Source organism: Leucoraja erinacea, chromosome 22, assembly GCF_028641065.1.
Source record: "Leucoraja erinacea ecotype New England chromosome 22, Leri_hhj_1, whole genome shotgun sequence".
Classification (NCBI taxonomy): Eukaryota; Metazoa; Chordata; class Chondrichthyes; order Rajiformes; family Rajidae; genus Leucoraja; species Leucoraja erinaceus.
The window spans coordinates 7230770-7247112 of record NC_073398.1 but is presented as its reverse complement, the minus strand read 5'-3'; the positions used below and the strand labels follow the sequence as shown (position 1 = coordinate 7247112).

The 16343-nt window shown below is 44.9% G+C and overlaps 1 protein-coding gene across 2 annotated transcripts in view; it reads right to left on the bottom strand.

Moving 5' to 3' along the window:
- Positions 1-879: 879 nt before the first annotated feature.
- The window catches only part of recql (RecQ helicase-like), a 30664-nt gene continuing 15200 nt past the window's right edge, over positions 880-16343 (bottom strand). For both annotated transcript variants that reach the window (XM_055652867.1, XM_055652868.1), the window contains 9 exons: positions 16222-16303; positions 15161-15309; positions 11782-11899; positions 10155-10293; positions 8802-8893; positions 7577-7796; positions 4691-4811; positions 2948-3099; positions 880-1460 (listed from right to left, as the gene is read on the bottom strand). In XM_055652867.1, the coding sequence (XP_055508842.1) occupies positions 2965-3099; positions 4691-4811; positions 7577-7796; positions 8802-8893; positions 10155-10293; positions 11782-11899; positions 15161-15309; positions 16222-16303 (1056 nt within the window). In that variant the 3' untranslated portion in view covers positions 880-1460; positions 2948-2964. The remainder of the gene's footprint in view (positions 1461-2947; positions 3100-4690; positions 4812-7576; positions 7797-8801; positions 8894-10154; positions 10294-11781; positions 11900-15160; positions 15310-16221; positions 16304-16343) is intronic.

Genomic DNA, 16343 nt, shown 5'->3' with positions numbered 1-16343 from the left:
ATTTTTAGAAATACAAGCCATTCTTTTACGGTGCTCAGTGGAAATATACTGGCACACCCTTTATAAATTTAAAGTTACCCACACTTCAAAGCATGGCTACCAAAAAAACAAAATTAGACATCTTTGCCTTTGCAAAATTAGATTGTTAGGTTAAATTAGATTTGGGAGGCACGGTGGCGCAGCGGTAGAGATGCTGCCTCAGTGCCAGACATCCGGGTTTCGATCCTGACTGCAGGTGCTGTATGTAGGGAGTTTGTGCGTTCTCCCTGCGGCCATGTGGGTTTTCTCTGGGTGCCCCGGTTTCCTCCCACACCAAAGACATACAGGTTTGTAGGTTAATTAGCCAGTAAAATTGTAAATTGTCCCTAATGCTAATGTACAGGGTGATCGCTAGTCAGTACAAACTCAGTGGGCCGAAGGACCTTTTTCCACGCTTTCTCTAAAGTAAAGTCTTCAAAAAGTGACGCATTATTTTGTTGCTTCCATTTATAGATATATAGTATTAAAAAATTACACCTTGATTTATAGTCAGACAACATAGAAATAAGCCCTTCGCCCCAGCTTGCCCATACCAACCAAGATGCCCTATCTATGTTAGTCTCACCTGCCCATGTTTGGCCCATATCCCTCTAAACCTTTCCTGTCAATGCATCTTGTCGAAATTTCTTTTAAACACTTAGTACCTGCCTCAACTTCCTTCTTTGACAGTTCGTTCCACATATCCACCACCCTCTGAGTGAAAAGGTTGGCTGTCAGGTTATTAAATCTTTCCCCTCACCTCTCAAACCCATGTCCTCTGGTTTTTGATTCCCTCTTCTCTGGGTAAACGATTTCTGTGGATAGTTTCAATAGCTCCAAAAACTGCAGCGACATGAGGTGTGGATTCGGGTGAAAGTTTATTCTGGGGAGAGGGTGTGAGCAGTGAAAATACACATATCCATTTAGCAAATATTTTTTCGGACAAGACATCTTTTACATTTCAGGTCTCATTGGCTTCCATCTTGTTTGAAATTCTATGCGTGTTTTCGCATCGCTTATATAAAAAAAAAAATTTTTGAGCTGGTCCCTGTGCTTTACAAATCCTCGGGTACAGTTTTAAAACCTGTCCACCCAGCCTCTACAATCCTTGCTGTGGACTTACTTATCACAAAAAACAAAAGCGCCTGGCTTCTATAAACTTTCAATTTGTGCCTTCATGATAAACGCAACTACATTTCACAGGAACATCAGTGACGATTCCTTTCCTTGAAAGAACGGCGTTCCCGTTCTTACACTAAGCTCCGATATTCATCCTCAGTCGTGCACTCTTGTGATGACTGTAGATACGAAAGCAGTGGTTTAGACATTTGTTGTTGCGGTTCATGTCTTGGACATTGTGCCTCTGCTGAAAGCTGTCGAGCTGTCTCCAGTACCTCCCCTCTCCCACCCCTGATCCACCGCATTCACGGAACGCTTCCTTCCTGAGGAGAAAGTCAAAATGAATTATACGTGTTAGCAAACGACTCTTACGAATCCTGCCAGTTATCTTTACGAGTTTCCAATGAAAACCAAACATTCTCCCAGTGTAGGGTGAATCAAGAACTATAGGGTGTAGGTTTAAGGTGAGAGGGGAAAGATGAGGGGCAACTTTTACACACAAAACCAACAATAAAAATGTGGATTTCAAACATGTTCGAAACATTACACCTGGAAGATATGAGACTCCTCCTCGCAGGCAAAGCAGACCACTTCCAAAAGACGTGGTGCATTTATGGACTTACTACAAGCATAAGGTGCAATAGTAATTTAAAAAATAAATGGTGCCAGGATCTGGTAACGGGGGATGAAAAATATGGTTGGTATATCCCTTTTTGCAGAGTTTTTTATAATAGAGCGATTGTTTCTCTTTCTCTCTTTCTTTTCTAGGGTCTATTTCTTAATTTTCTTCTCTAACTCTTTACTCAGAGAGCGGTAGCGGTGTGGAATGAGCTTCCAGTGGAAGTGGTGTCGGCAGGTTCATTGGTATAATTTAAAAATAAATTGGATAGGCATATGGATGAGAAGGGAATGGAGGGTTATGGTATGAGTGCAGGCAGGTGGGACTAAGGGAAAAAAGTTGTTCGGCACGGACTTGTAGGGCCGAGATGGCCTGTTTCCGTGCTGTAATTGTTATATGGTTATATGGTTAACTCTCTTTGTAATGGGCTTTCTTTTCCCAACACTTTCCTGCACTATCACGACTCTTTCTCACTTTCCTTACTTCTTTTATTTCTACCTTTCTTAAAGCTCAAAAAATGAAGGGGTACAACAAATGTAATAAGATATATGTGGTGTGTATTACTGTAACTTATTGTACTAATAAAAATAAAATTAAAAAAAATAAAAAAATAAAAACTTTTACACACAAAGGGTGGTAGAACGAGCTGCCTGTGGAGGAGGTAAAGTGTAGGAAGGAACTGCAGATGCCGGTTTATACCGAAGATAGGCACAAAATGCTGGAGTAATTCAGCGGGTCGGGCAGCATGACTGGACAAAAGAAATAGATGATGTTTTGGGTCGGAACACTTGTGCACGAGAAGTTATAATTTGTGAAAGGTTTATTTCAGCATAAGCTAGTATCGGATAAACAAGGTACTTTAGACTTTAGAGATACAGCACGCAAACAGGCCCTTCGGCCCAACGATCCGCGACAAATAGCTATCACAAACATTAACCTACACAATTTGCGAATCTACCGAAGCAAATTAACCTACAAACCTGGAAGTCTTTGTAGTGTTGGAGGAAACCGGAGCACCCGAAGAAAACCCACAAGGTCACAGGGAGAAGATACAAACTCCGTGCAGACAGCACCTGTGGTCAGGATTGAACCAGAGTCTCTGGTGCTGTAAGGCAGCAACTCTACCTCTGTGCCACTGTATCGCCCTTGGAGAGGGAAGTTGGAAGAAAAGTCCAATGATGTAAATCTCACCTTCAAATAAGAGTGAATCAATCTTGGATAACTGTGGAAACCTTGGCCACTTTACTCTTCCTGTTGCCCGTGACAGTTTCTGTGGCAGGACGCTTGTTCCCACACTCTTTAGCATCTGCGACGTCTGCTGCTTCCATAGCTGTCGGTTTAATCTAGAGTTGGAAAGGAAACCCGCCTTATTCTTAGAAAGAACCAAGTCTTGAAACAAGAAACAGTGACAGAGAAAACGGAGTCCATCTATTTAGAGACTAGAGTGTCTGCAGGGTGAGGAGAATACAGAAACGGCAGTAACTTCTTCCGATAGAGGCCGGGTGATTTATCCAGATCAATACAATGATTGGAGGATAGCTAAATATACATTTCTGTGACTAGAATCAATCTCAGTCAGTTATAGCCATGACTCTTCGACATTCTAAGTTAAAGCCCTGTCCCACGGGTTCATTCCAAGAGCTCTCCCGAGTTTTAAAAATTTGCGATAAGCACGGAGAATTAACACAGCGGGTACGTCGGAGCTTGGGGACATCTCTTAGCGGCTCGTAAAGCTAACGGGAGGTACTCGGGAAGACTCGCTAATGGCAGGTAAGCACGGGAAGACTCGTGAAGATGTTTCAACATGTCCACGAGAGTCCCGAGTACCGACGAGCGGCCATTACCGTAAATCTCCGAGTTTGAATCAGGGCAAACTCGGGAGAACTCTTGGAATGAACTTGTACCGTGGGATGGGGCTATTAGGTTCTGAGTAGAAAAACACTCTCCGCTACTTAACTCACTTATTCAAAACATTCCAGCCATAAACATCACAAAATATCTGCTTTTTATAAATTAAGGATATCTCCCTGATCTGTCAAACAAAAACAAAAATCACAAAGATCTATTCTTTTTGTGGATTTCAGAATTTCCCCAGACCAATTGGCCTATAATTCTCTGGAGTTTCCTCGCGAATTTTTAACATTAGTAAATAATCTTTTAATCAAGATGTAAGCTTCCTGACGTGGAAGAACTTTGAAGATTATAAGGAAGGCATCTGGTGTTTAGTTTAGATGGTTAGAGATACAGCATGGAAACTGGCCCTTCAGCCCACCGAGTCTACCACGACCATCAATCACCTGTTCACACAATGTGTAGGAAATAACTGCAGATGCTGGTTTAAATCGAAGGTAGACACTAAATGCTGGAGTAACTCAGCGGGACAGGCAGCTCTGGTCGAGTGAACTCGTTCACACTAGTTATCCAACTAAGCACCCCGCTCCATCTGTAAAGAGGACAATTTACAGAGGGCCAATTAACTTACAAACCCGCACATCTTTTGGAAGTGGGGGGAAGCCGGAGTACCTGGAGGAAACCCACGCGGTCATAGGGAGAACGTACAAACTCCACACACGGACAGCATCCGAGGTCCGGATCAAACCTGGGTCTCTGGCGCTGTGAGGCAGCAGCTCTACCCAATGCGCCACTGTGCTGGTCTAGTTCTGCCATCTACTTTCGTTGGATCCTGGGATGGGGCCCATGTTGACCTCCCCGTGGTGAGCCCTGTCAACAGACCTCTGTCAGGCGAACGACAACAAACAAGAGACAGCAGCAGCGCCAACCCGGAGCATGCGCCCTTTTTAGGGCGGGCACCTACGGATGTCGAACTGGATGGCATCACCCTGCTGCGGACTTCTGCTGACTCAAACGCTTGAAGAAGAAAAAGATGATCCTGGGATGGCCCATTAAGTTTGACAGCGATTCTTCTATAATTACCTTGTTAGTTCTCACTCGCATTTGCATGGAAACAACGTGCTTCTCACTGCTCAGCAGATTTGCCCTTGGTGCCACCTTCAGGTATGAAATTGTTGCAAATGCAGTGAAGCTGAACTGTTCTCTGGAAACCAAAAGCCACAAATATAAGGGGCAAAAAGGAACAAAATACAGATTACTTTGCAAATCATTTGCCAGGCTTTGTCCAACCACCCCCATCCATCTCCCTTTTTCAGCTGTCTCCTCCCCTATTTCCATCAGTCTGAAGAAGGATCCTGGCACAAAACGTTGTCTGTCCATTCCCTCCCCAGATACTGTCTCACCTTCTACGTTAAAAATGTAATGACGGGGATGTTATGATACAACTACATAAAACAATAGTTCGGCTATGGCTGGTCTAGTGTGTGCAGTGGTCTAGTGTTGCTCAAGGTTCCAGCTGGTCTAGTGTGTGCAGTGGTCTAGTGTTGCTCAAGGTTCCAGCTGGTCTAGTGTGTGCAGTTCTGAATGTCAACTGTTGTAACTTACGCCACCCGTTCTCCCTCTCCACACCCATACTCGTGCATCCACCTAGAATTTTGCCAGGCTTTGTATCGCCCCCACTATCTTTTTCAGCTCCCCCCCCTATCAGTCTGAAACAGCGTCACAATCTATCCATTCCCTCCACAGATGCTGCCTGACCCACTGAGTTCCTCCAGCACTTTGTGCTTTGCTTAAGGTTCCAGCAGCTGCAGTTCCATGTGTCTACCATGTGCCAGTGACTAAGCACATTGGTATGCCAGCCAAGAAGACACACTAACACCTCCACTTCTTCAGGAGTCTGAGGAAATGGGGCATGTTTCCAATGATTCTTACAAACTTCTACAGATGCCTCATAGAAAGCATGCTGTCAGATTGTGTCACAGCTTGGTTTGACCCCATCAAATTGCAGAGAGTTGTAGATGTAGCCCAGTCCATCACACAGAGCGGACTCCCCACCATCCACTCCATTTACACTTCACGCTGACTGGAGAAAAAACTAAACATAATCAAAGACTTGTCCCACCCCAGTCATTCCATCTTCTCCCTGCTACCATCCAGCAGAAGGTACAGAAGCTTGAAAGTGCTTGAAAGACTGGGGAACAGCTTCTTCCCCTCTGTTACCAGGCTTCTGAATGCTCCTTCCATAAGCTAGGGTACATCGTGGAGCTCGCGGTCCCTGGTTAGAGACCGACTTCATGAGCTCCAAGCCACAGGAGCTTCGACTGCCCCAACACGGAGCTTCGATCACCCCGACACGGATGCGGGAGAACAAAGAGAAGAAGATTAGACTTTATTCCCTTCCATCACAGTGAGGAATGTGGGGAATCCGCTGTGGTGGAAGTTTATGTTGACTTTTATGTCGTTGTGTGTCTCGTTGCTTTTCTTTAGTATGGTATTTCGAGTTCCACTGTACCTTAATTGGTACACGTGACAATAAACTGACCTTTGAATCTTTATTCACCTCTACCCCGTTGCAGACATTGGACTTTGTCTCTGGACTGATGTGCTACAATGCTGAGAACTATGTTCTGTACTCTGTATCTTCCCCTTTGCTCTGCCTATTGTACTTGAGTTTGACTAGATTGTATTTGTGTGCAGTGTTATCTGATCTGATAACATGCCAAACAAAGCTTTTCACTGTAACTCGGTACACATGACAATAATAAACCTATACATCAAACATTTGTCTACCTTCGATTTTCCAGCATCTGCAGTTCCTTCTTAAACATCAAACATTTTGTTTTTACTTAAGTTTAGCTATTCCGCAAGGAAACAGGCCCTTCAGCCCATTGTGTCCACACAGACCATTGATCACCCGTTTACACTAGTTCCATGTTATCCCACTTTCTCATCCACTCCCTACACACTAGGGACAATTTCAGAAGCCATTTACCTACAAACCCACACGTCTTTGTAATGTGGGAGGAAATTGGAGCACCCGGAGGAAACCCTCGCAGTCATAGGTAGGTCTATTTTGTGACCTGATGCTGTATTATGGGAGGAGGGTTTCACCATTTACTGTTGCAAAGAAGTTGTCAACTTTTCAGACCCTCCCTTTGTCTTCTCAACATCAATGATAAAGCTCCCGGTTGCAAGCATTGCCGGTCTTATTCTTGCCCTATTTCTAGCACGTCTTCCATGACCTTGATAACCTTTCCCTGGCCTTAGTGATGGACCACTGTACTCAAAGGATTCAAAGGCCAGTTTATTGTCACGTGTACCAATTAGGGTACAGCGAGACTCGAATTACCATACAGCCATACTAAAAAAAAAGCACCAAGACACACAACAGCAGATTCCCCACATTCTTCACTGTGATGGAAGGCAATAAAGAACCATCCGCAGTCGGGGTGATCGAACTATCCATAGCCAGTGATTGAAGCTCCCGCGTCGGGGCGGTCAAAGCTCCTGCGGCTTGGAGCTCCCGAAGTCGATCCCTAACCAGGGACCACGATGTTAAAGTCCGCAGGTTCCCGTGGTTGGAGCTCCGAGGTCGATCCCCGACAGGGATCGCCAGTTCCATGATGGTAAGTCCCGCAGGTTCCAGCGGTTGGAGCTCCCGAAGTTGGCCTCCAGCAAAGGCCCCCAGCTCCACGATGTTAGACCACAGTGCGGACGGAGATACGATACGGGGGGCAATCGCATCTCCGTCAAAGTAAGAGATTTAAAGTTTCCCCCCAACCCCACCCCCCACATAAAACAAACTAAAGAACACTTAAACGTACATTTAACACAAGCTAGAAAAATCAAAGAAGGAAGGGACAGACAGACTGCTGGCACCACCCAATGTTTTCAAGAATCAAGAGTGTTTTATTGTCATATGCCCCAGATAGAACAATAACATTCTTACTTGCTTCAAGTATTACTCACTTCAAGTATTCTTGCAGAAGAAGATGCACAATCACATCCTCCATTTCATTCCTGGACAGATTGGGAGGTTTTATCGAGGTTAACCTTAGCTTGGATGGACCTTTCCCATTCCAAGCTTCAATCAACTTCAGTGGAGTGAGCTTTTCATCCAGTTGTTCAGCGTGCTTCAGTATTTTGATCAAATCGGAACAATAACTGGTTATATCAATCTTCTCCAAAGCTACAAGCCAAAAGAAAATAAAAGTTATCAGTGGCAGAAATGAATGTTCTTCATTGTAGTCAATGGTTATATCATAGGTTATTTAAAGATGTATTCAGCTTCAATAACCAAATGTCTGTAGTCTCATTTTGCTCTGGTATTTTATTTCATTCACATGTTTAAACTGTAATGTTTTATTATTAATGTTTAATGTTTTATGTGTCATTCTAAATTGTTACTGTATGTCGGGTTGTTACTTACGAGCTGGAGGCTGGTGAACCTTTTCGATTTTCTACCCCAGAATACCGTGGAACTTCATTCATTGTGTTCATTCCAAATTTAAGGGTGATGCAATGGTGCAGTGGGTAGCGTTGCTGCCTCACAGCGCCAGAGACCCGGGTTTGATACTGTCCTCTGATGCTGTCTATGTGTGGAGTTTGCACATTCTCCCTGTGACCACATGGGTTTCCTCCCACATCTTCAAAGACTTGCGGGTTTGTGCGTTAATTGGCCTCTGTAAATTGCCCACGAGTGTGTAGAGAGTGGATGAGAAAGTGGGATAACATAGAACTAGTGTGAACGGGTGATCGATGGTTGGCGTGGACTCGGGTCTTGTTTCCAAGTTGTTTCACTAAACTAAACCAATTAAACTAAATCTCCTTAAATACCTTTGGATGTAAATCACCGTCCTGGGGATTTATTGTCTTTTAGTCCATTAAGTTCTCCAATAATATTTTACCGATCCTAATGTCTTAAAACTCCTCATTCACTCTAGATATACATCTCCACTATCCCCAGGTTTTCTGTCATTCCCTTATTTCCCAATATATTTTCTGTGGCCTCAGTCTCCAATGGCCCCACATTAACACTTTTTACATATCGATACAAACACTTACAATCTGCTTTTACATTTCTATCTTGACTAATTCTCATATGCTCTTCCTCATCAATGCCTAGTTCCTCCTGTATTGAATGTTGAAATGTCCACAGCTTACTGACTGTTCATTGACTCGGGGAAGGACTTACCTGCATCACAGTTGCAATTGTCACACATCTTGTTGCACTTTGTTGAATCCCAGACTTCATCAAAGTGCTGTGCTATCTGCACCCGTCTGCACCTGGAAACATAGCAGATCGATGTACAATAACAATCACCCTCATCCACTTAATCACACAAAGTGTTCACAGATACACTGTTCAACATGTCAATGTAGTACATCACTGTTATCTAGAGATTCAGTTGCATAGCACCATTATTTTCAGTGTTATGCAATGAACTCATTGTTACCTCGAGTAAAACAAAACAACTTCGCAATGGTCATTGTAATAAGTCACCTGGAAAATTCATCTGGGCGGTTCTAGCAAACACGGTTCAGCATGGGCTCTTTGGCCTATAATGAGTGTGCCGAACATGATGCCGTCAATCTAATCTTTCCTGCCTGAACATGATCCATACCCCTCCATTCCATGCATATACATGGGTCTATCCAAAAGCCTCTTAAACGCCACTATCAAATCTGTCCCCACCACCAACCCAGGCTGTGTTGTTTCAGGCACCCACCATCCTCAGTGTAAAAAAAAACATCCCGCACATCTCCTTTAAACTGATCTTAAAGCGATGCCCTCTAGTGTTTGTCACTTCCACCGTGTAAATAAAGTTAATTCTGTCTCTCCTATTGATGCCTCTCATAATTTTATATACCATCATGTCTCCCCATAAAGAAGGGTTTCGGCCCGAAACATTGCCTATTTCCTTCGCTCCATAGATGCTGCCTCACCCGCTGAGTTTCTCCAGCAATTTTGTCCACCTCCCCATATCATAGGTTGGGTTAAGGCTGTGTCACAGTGCATCTATGATGTTATTGCATAGCAATAGAAAGGAGATAAGCAGGAATTTCTTTAATGACGGGGTGGTGAATCTATGGAATTCATTGCCATAGACGGCCAAGTCATTGGGTATTTTTAAGGCGCAGATTGACAGATTATTGATTAGTAAGGGTCTCATGGGCTATGGGGAGAAGGCAGGAGAATGGGGTTGAGAGGGAAAGATAGATCAGCCATGATTGAATGGTAAAGTGGACTTGATGGGGCCGAATGGCCTAATTCTCCTGTTATAACTTATGAGAGTGCGTCATAGTGTAAAGATATACACAGCGAAACGTCTTTGAGAGAAAGTCGCTCCAATTTATATTCTTTCCTTATCCCAGATCAGTTTGGTGAGATTAGAACAATCTGTGTCCTTCTATATTGTTTCATCAAAGGTCAAGACATTGGGTTCCAATGCCATTAACCCGCTGACGGTAGTCTCAGCAATGCATCACCAGCCATCCAAAGAGCATTGTAAGATGTTACGAGGAGGAACAGAACAAAGGACTATACCTTTTCGAATCCTGACAGTATGCCACCATCTCGTAAAGCTTTTGTTGGCCTACATTCTCCATAACGACCATTGTGCTCTGCCGGAATATATCCATAAATCCGTAGTACAGAATGCAGTCAGCTTTAAGGTCATCTCGACCTGCAAAACATCATTTAAGAGAGGTTGATTAACAATAGTCACTTTTGACTGAAGGATGTCTGCACCTCATTACGTTAATAGTATACGAGACTGATCCAAGGTTGGAGGCGGTGGAAGGTGAAGGGGAAATGTGGCAGCTGTGAACAGTGCGTGAACCTACCTCCCGTGCCCTCGTAAAGTGACCCGGACCTCCTTTATCGGTTCGGGAAAAGGGACATGGAAGCGGAGGGGTGACTGCTGGAGGCACAGCGTTTGCGATGGACACGGGCGCTGGTGTTGATGGAGGTGGCCGCGGGAGGCCCAACAGCAGGCGGGTGAGCGATCGGATCGAGCACAGCCTGCGGCAGCTGCACGGAATAGCGGTGGAAGGAGCCGACGGCATCACGCTGGGCCAGGCCCACCCCTACTTCACCTATCCAATGCCGCCGGGACATCGGGCCTTGAAGTGAGAATACAAGAATCTCTTTGTGTCAAGGTCGGACGTTTCAGAGAAGTTGCTAGATGCTGCTGGAATGTGGCAACTATGCATTCTGATTCGGAAGAGGGTCTACTGTTCTCGCTGGTAGAGCTGCTGCTTTACAGCACAGAGATATTGGTTGGATCCTGACTACGGGTGCTGTCTCTGTGGAGCTTGCACGTTCTTCCTGTGATTGCATGGGTTTCCTCCGTGCGCTCCGCTTTCCTCCCACATCCCAAGGATGTGCGGGTTTGTAGGTTAATTGGCCCTCTGTAAATTGCCCCTAGTGTGTAGGGAGTGGATGACGCAGTGGGATAACATAGAACTAGTGTGAATGGGTGATCGAAGGTCAGCGTGGACTCGATGGGTCGAAGGGCCTGTTTCGATGCTGCATCCCCAAATTAAATCAACTTCAGCTGCTTTATCAATGAGCTGCCTTCCATCTTTAGCACAGCAGTGAGCACATTTGCTGATGATTATACAATATTCAATGCACCTTTCACAGCTCACGCCACTAACAGGTTAAGCAATGGCAGTCAATAGTAACAGATTCCAAACGCCTACTCTTGATTCAAGCCCCTGACTTTTCATGTGTGTGTGCACCAACTCGTGGCTGAGGAGTGATCTTATAGAGAGTATAAAATCATGAGGGGAATAGATTGGGTAAATGCACAAGAATCTTTTACCAGGGTAGGGGAATCAAGAAGCTGAGGACGTAGGTTTCAGGTGAGAGGGGAAAGATTTAATAGGATCCCGAGGGGCAACTTTTTCCACACAGTGGGTGGTGGGTATTTGGAACGAGTTGCTAAAGGAGGTAGCTGAAGCGGATAGAATAATATTTTAACAACACTTGGGCAGGTACATGGATAGGAAAGATTTGGTGCTTATTGGGCCAAATGTAGTCAAAAGGTACTGGGCTAGATGGGTCATCTTGGACAGCATGGACAAGTTGTGAGGAGAGGCTGTTTCCACGCTGTACATTCGACTCTATGGTCCCACATTCCTGAATCACTTTCTTTCTGATAGCGCACCTGCCCGCCCGCTCTCTTGGTAGTAGTTCTCCATGGATTTGCTGAGGGACTGATGAAAAACAAATCGAACGTTGGCCTTATCGATGCCCATGCCAAATGCCACCGTCGCCACCACAACCTGAGGTAGAAGATATTTGACAATCAAAAACAGACCGATGAAAGTGCATCAACTTTTTTAAAAATGGGCTCTGGAATAACTGTATCACAGTGGACATTGTGCCGCAATTAAGTGGCAGGTTAGATGGTCATAGAGTCATACAGTTTGAAAACAGGCCCTTTGGCCACCAAGCCCATGCCCACTAAGATGTCCCATCTACACTAGTCCCACAAATTTGCCCCATATCCCTCAAATCCACTCCTATTTGTGTACCTGTCTAAATGTAAAACAGAAAGTGCTGGAATAACTCAGGAGGTCAGGCTGAAGAATGGTCCCAAAGCAAAAAGTTGCCTATCCATTCCCTCCACAGACGCTGCCTGACTCGCTGCGTAACTCCAGCACTTTGTATTTTTTTCACGATTCAACGATCTGCAGTTCCTTGTGTCGACATCACAGATGCTTCCTGTCTTCGAAGGATGTCGCAGAAACATCTGTACAGTAAACCCTTGTTATAACGGACCATGGGTATTGATTATCCATTATTGCCGATTTTCCGCTATAACTGAGAAAGGGATTACCGAGTAAGAAAGCATCATTGTATAAGCAGTAGAAACAAAGAGCTGCAGATGCTGGTTAATACATTAAAAAAATAAGGAGCTGGAGTAACTCAGCGAGTCAGGCAACATCTGTGGAGAACATGGATCGGTGATATTTCAAGAAGAGCCCGGAATGCCGGTGAGTTGAGGCGAGGATCGGTGGAGTTAATGGTCGTAGCCCGCGGGCAGCCGGAGTGCAAGTAAGGGCCAGTGGTGGCGGTGGCAGGCACAGCCTGGAAGCGGCTGAAGAAGCTGTCGGAGGCGGTAATGGGAGGCGGTGAAGGTCGATAGGTCCGCTATCCGAAATCCGTTATAAAGATGTCCATAGTAACGAGGGGTTTACTTCACTGACACATCTCACTGCAACAATTTGCAATGAAAACTTGTAGAGAGCATCCTATGCGGATTTGAGCACATCTTCCGTTCTAAACAGAACAGCTCCCAGCGTTAATCTCCAGCTAAGCACCACTCTACCTCCACTGATGGTTAGTGGGTGTAATGTCCCAGGAAAGGCACAGGGGCTACAAAATCTAAACCAACAGCTCAACGGTGACCAATAACAGGTTTGGGAAATACTGACGAATTGCCTATAACAATAGATGTAAGGATGTAGAACATAGAACAGTACAGCACAAAAACAGGCCTTTCAGCCCACGTCTGTGCCGAACATGATGCTATGACCAACTCCTATATGCCTCAACATAATCCATATCACTCCATTCCCTGTATATACACAAGTCTCTTGAGTGTAATTATCGTAGACCTTAAACTCATAAATTCATAAGATAGAAGAAAATTCTGTTGCACAATGAAAGATGTCATCACTTAAATGGCACGCAAATTCAAGGCATTGGCTAGTATTCCCTTAGTAATAAACATTAATATTACTGATATTAATATTATAGATATTCATATCTGTAGTGCAACACAAAGTGCTGGAAATACTCAGTGGCCCAGGCAGCATCTGTGGAAAGGGGAGGCGACATTTTGGATTGAGACCCTTCTTCAGACTGATTGTAGTGGGGGGAGAAAGCTGGAAGATAGGTGGTGACGAGACAAAGCCTGATAAGTGATAGATGGAAGATAGACACAAAATGCTGGTGTAACTCAGCGGGACAGGCAGCATTCTGGAGAAACGGAATGGGTGACGTTTCGGGTCGAGACCCTTCTTCAGATTGAAAGCCACGGAAAGGGAAGATGTAGAGAGATAAAGAACAATGAATTAAAGATATGCAAAAAAGTAATGATGATAATGGGAAACAGGACTTTGTTAGCTGTTGGGTGAAAATGAGAAGCTGGTGTGACTTGGGTGCGGAAGGGATGGAGAGAGAGGGAATGCCGGGGTTACTTGAAGTTAGTGAAATCAATATTCATACCAGGGGGCTGTAAGATGCCCAAGTGAAATATGAAATGCTGTTCCTCCAATTTGTGATTTCCCTCACTCTGACAATGGAGGGGGCCTAGGATAGAAAGGTCAGTGTGGGAATGGGAAGGAGACGTGTTTCGCAAACGGGATATCAGGTAGGTTCAGGGATATCAGGTGTTCAGCAAAACGCCCGCCCAGTCTACGCTTGGTCTCGCAGATATATGTCCACATCTTGAACAACGGATAAAGTAGATGAGGTTGGAGGATGTGCAAGTGAACCTCTGCCTAACCTGAAAGTACTGTTGGGGTCTCTGGAGGGAGTCGAGGGAGGAGGTATAGGGACAGGTGTTGCATCGTCTACGGTTGAAGTCCATACGTGGACTTTAACTGGACTTTAACATCATGGTGCCCGTGGTCTCTGTTTAGAGACAGTTTTGGGAACTCAAAGCCGCGGAGAGTGAACCATCCCGACGAGGCAGTTTCGATCATCTCGACGCAAGGGCTGCAGATCGCCGGCTACGGGAGGTTTGATGGCCCCGACTGCGGATGGTTCGACAGCCCCGACCACGGGAGAATATAGAGGGAGAAGATTGGAGTTTATTACCTTCCATCACAGTGAGGAATGTGGTGGATGTTTATGTTAACTTTTATTTTAAGCGGCTGTGTGTCTTGTTGCTTTTCACATCGTATGGCTGCATGGTAACTCAAATTACACTGTACCTTAATTAGTACATGACAATAAACTGACCTTGAAACCTACATGTCTCGTTTCCCTTTCCCGTGACTTTGTCTGAAGAAGGGTCTCGACCTGAAACATCACCCATTCCTTCTCTCCAGAGTTGCTGCCTGTCCAGCTAAGTTACTCCAGATTTTTGAGTCTATCTTTGGTTTAAACCAGCATCTGCATTTCCTTCCGACACAAGCGAGAGGTGGATTGGCAACTAGCAGGACAAAGACTAGAGTTGAAAAGGGTGTTGAATAAGGAGAGAAGAGAAGTGAAATGTAAAGCCGGAGGGAGGGATGGCGGGGGAGGGGGGGGAAACAGGAAAATGGTTTTGTAGCAATCTTCAAAAGAGCACAAATTGCTGGAGTAACTCAGCAGGTCAGGCAGCATTTCTGGAGAATATGGATAGGTGTTGTTTCGGGTCAGCTGAAGAAGGGTCTGAAGAAGGATCTCGATCCGAAACGTCACCTGCTGTTCTCCAGACATACTGCCTGCCCCGCTGAGTTACTCCAGCACTTTGTGTCCTTTTGTGGATTAACCAGCGTCTGCAGTTCATTGTTTCGACATCTTTAGCAATCTTTCTCATTTCACCAAACCTGTATTTTGTTCAAACTCCAGTCCTTATGAACTTTACTCTTCACAGAGGGCTCCATGTTGGAATGGTAACAGCCAGCCGCAACGCCAAGCTGTTCGAGGCTCATGGTAACCTGCTCGGTATCTTTCTGGGAAAAACAGTAGATGATTCCTTGTGGGAGGGAAGCAGATATCAGATTAAAATAACAATTCAAACTGCAGTACACACAAGTCAGAATGCAGCTTGGAGCAATATTAAATGCAGTGGCACAAAGAGCTACAAAAAATAAAGGAGTATATTATAACCGGGGCAATCTCGTCCAAAGGCAGATAAGATAAAACTCTGGTAACACTTGGTTGTGCCGGATTGGCAGTTTCTACAGACTATTGGTGGTCATTCTTTTTAATAAAGTGGCATTTACAGCACCAAAGACCCCGGTTCGATCCTGACTACGTGTGCTGTCTGTACGGAGTTTGTACGTTCTCCCTATGACCGTGTGGGGTTTCCTCTGGGTGCTCTGGTTTCCTCCCGCATCCCAAAGACGTGCAGGGTTGTCGGCTAATTTGCTTCGGTAAAGATTGTAAATTGTCCCTAGTGTGTGGGAAAGTGCTAGTGTATGAGGTGATCACTGGTCAGCACGGTCTCTGTGGGCCGAAGGCCCTGACGCTGCTCTCAATTAAACTAGACACATTCTTAATTCACTTTCTTTCACGGGTTACACAGTTCTTAGTATTATTTTGAGTGATGCAGATGAGTTCAACCGGATGTGCAGGATCTGACACTCTGGTGCGTTTAATGGGAGAATGGGAAGCAGGACCCTGGTGGGTTTGATGGGAGAGTGGGAACTAAGGCCCTGGTGGGTTTAAAAGGAGAGGTCCTCGTGGGAGAGTGGAAAATGGGACTCTGGAGGGGTTAAAGGGAGCATGGGAACCAAGTCTCTGATGGGTTTAAAAGAACATGGGAACATGGGTGGGTCTAAAGAGAATATTGGGGACCAGGGACCCTGGTGGGTTTAAAGATAGAGTGGGAAACGTGACTTGGGTGGGTTTAAAGGGAGCGTTGGCCCAATATTTAAACAAGCACCTGATTTCCCTTTGTAACGCGAGTTGATGACTCTGACCATATCTTCAATGCATGATTCAAAACGAGCTGGTTTCTGTCGGATCTGTGAAGTATAAAAAAAAATGTTTTAATTGTATACGCTA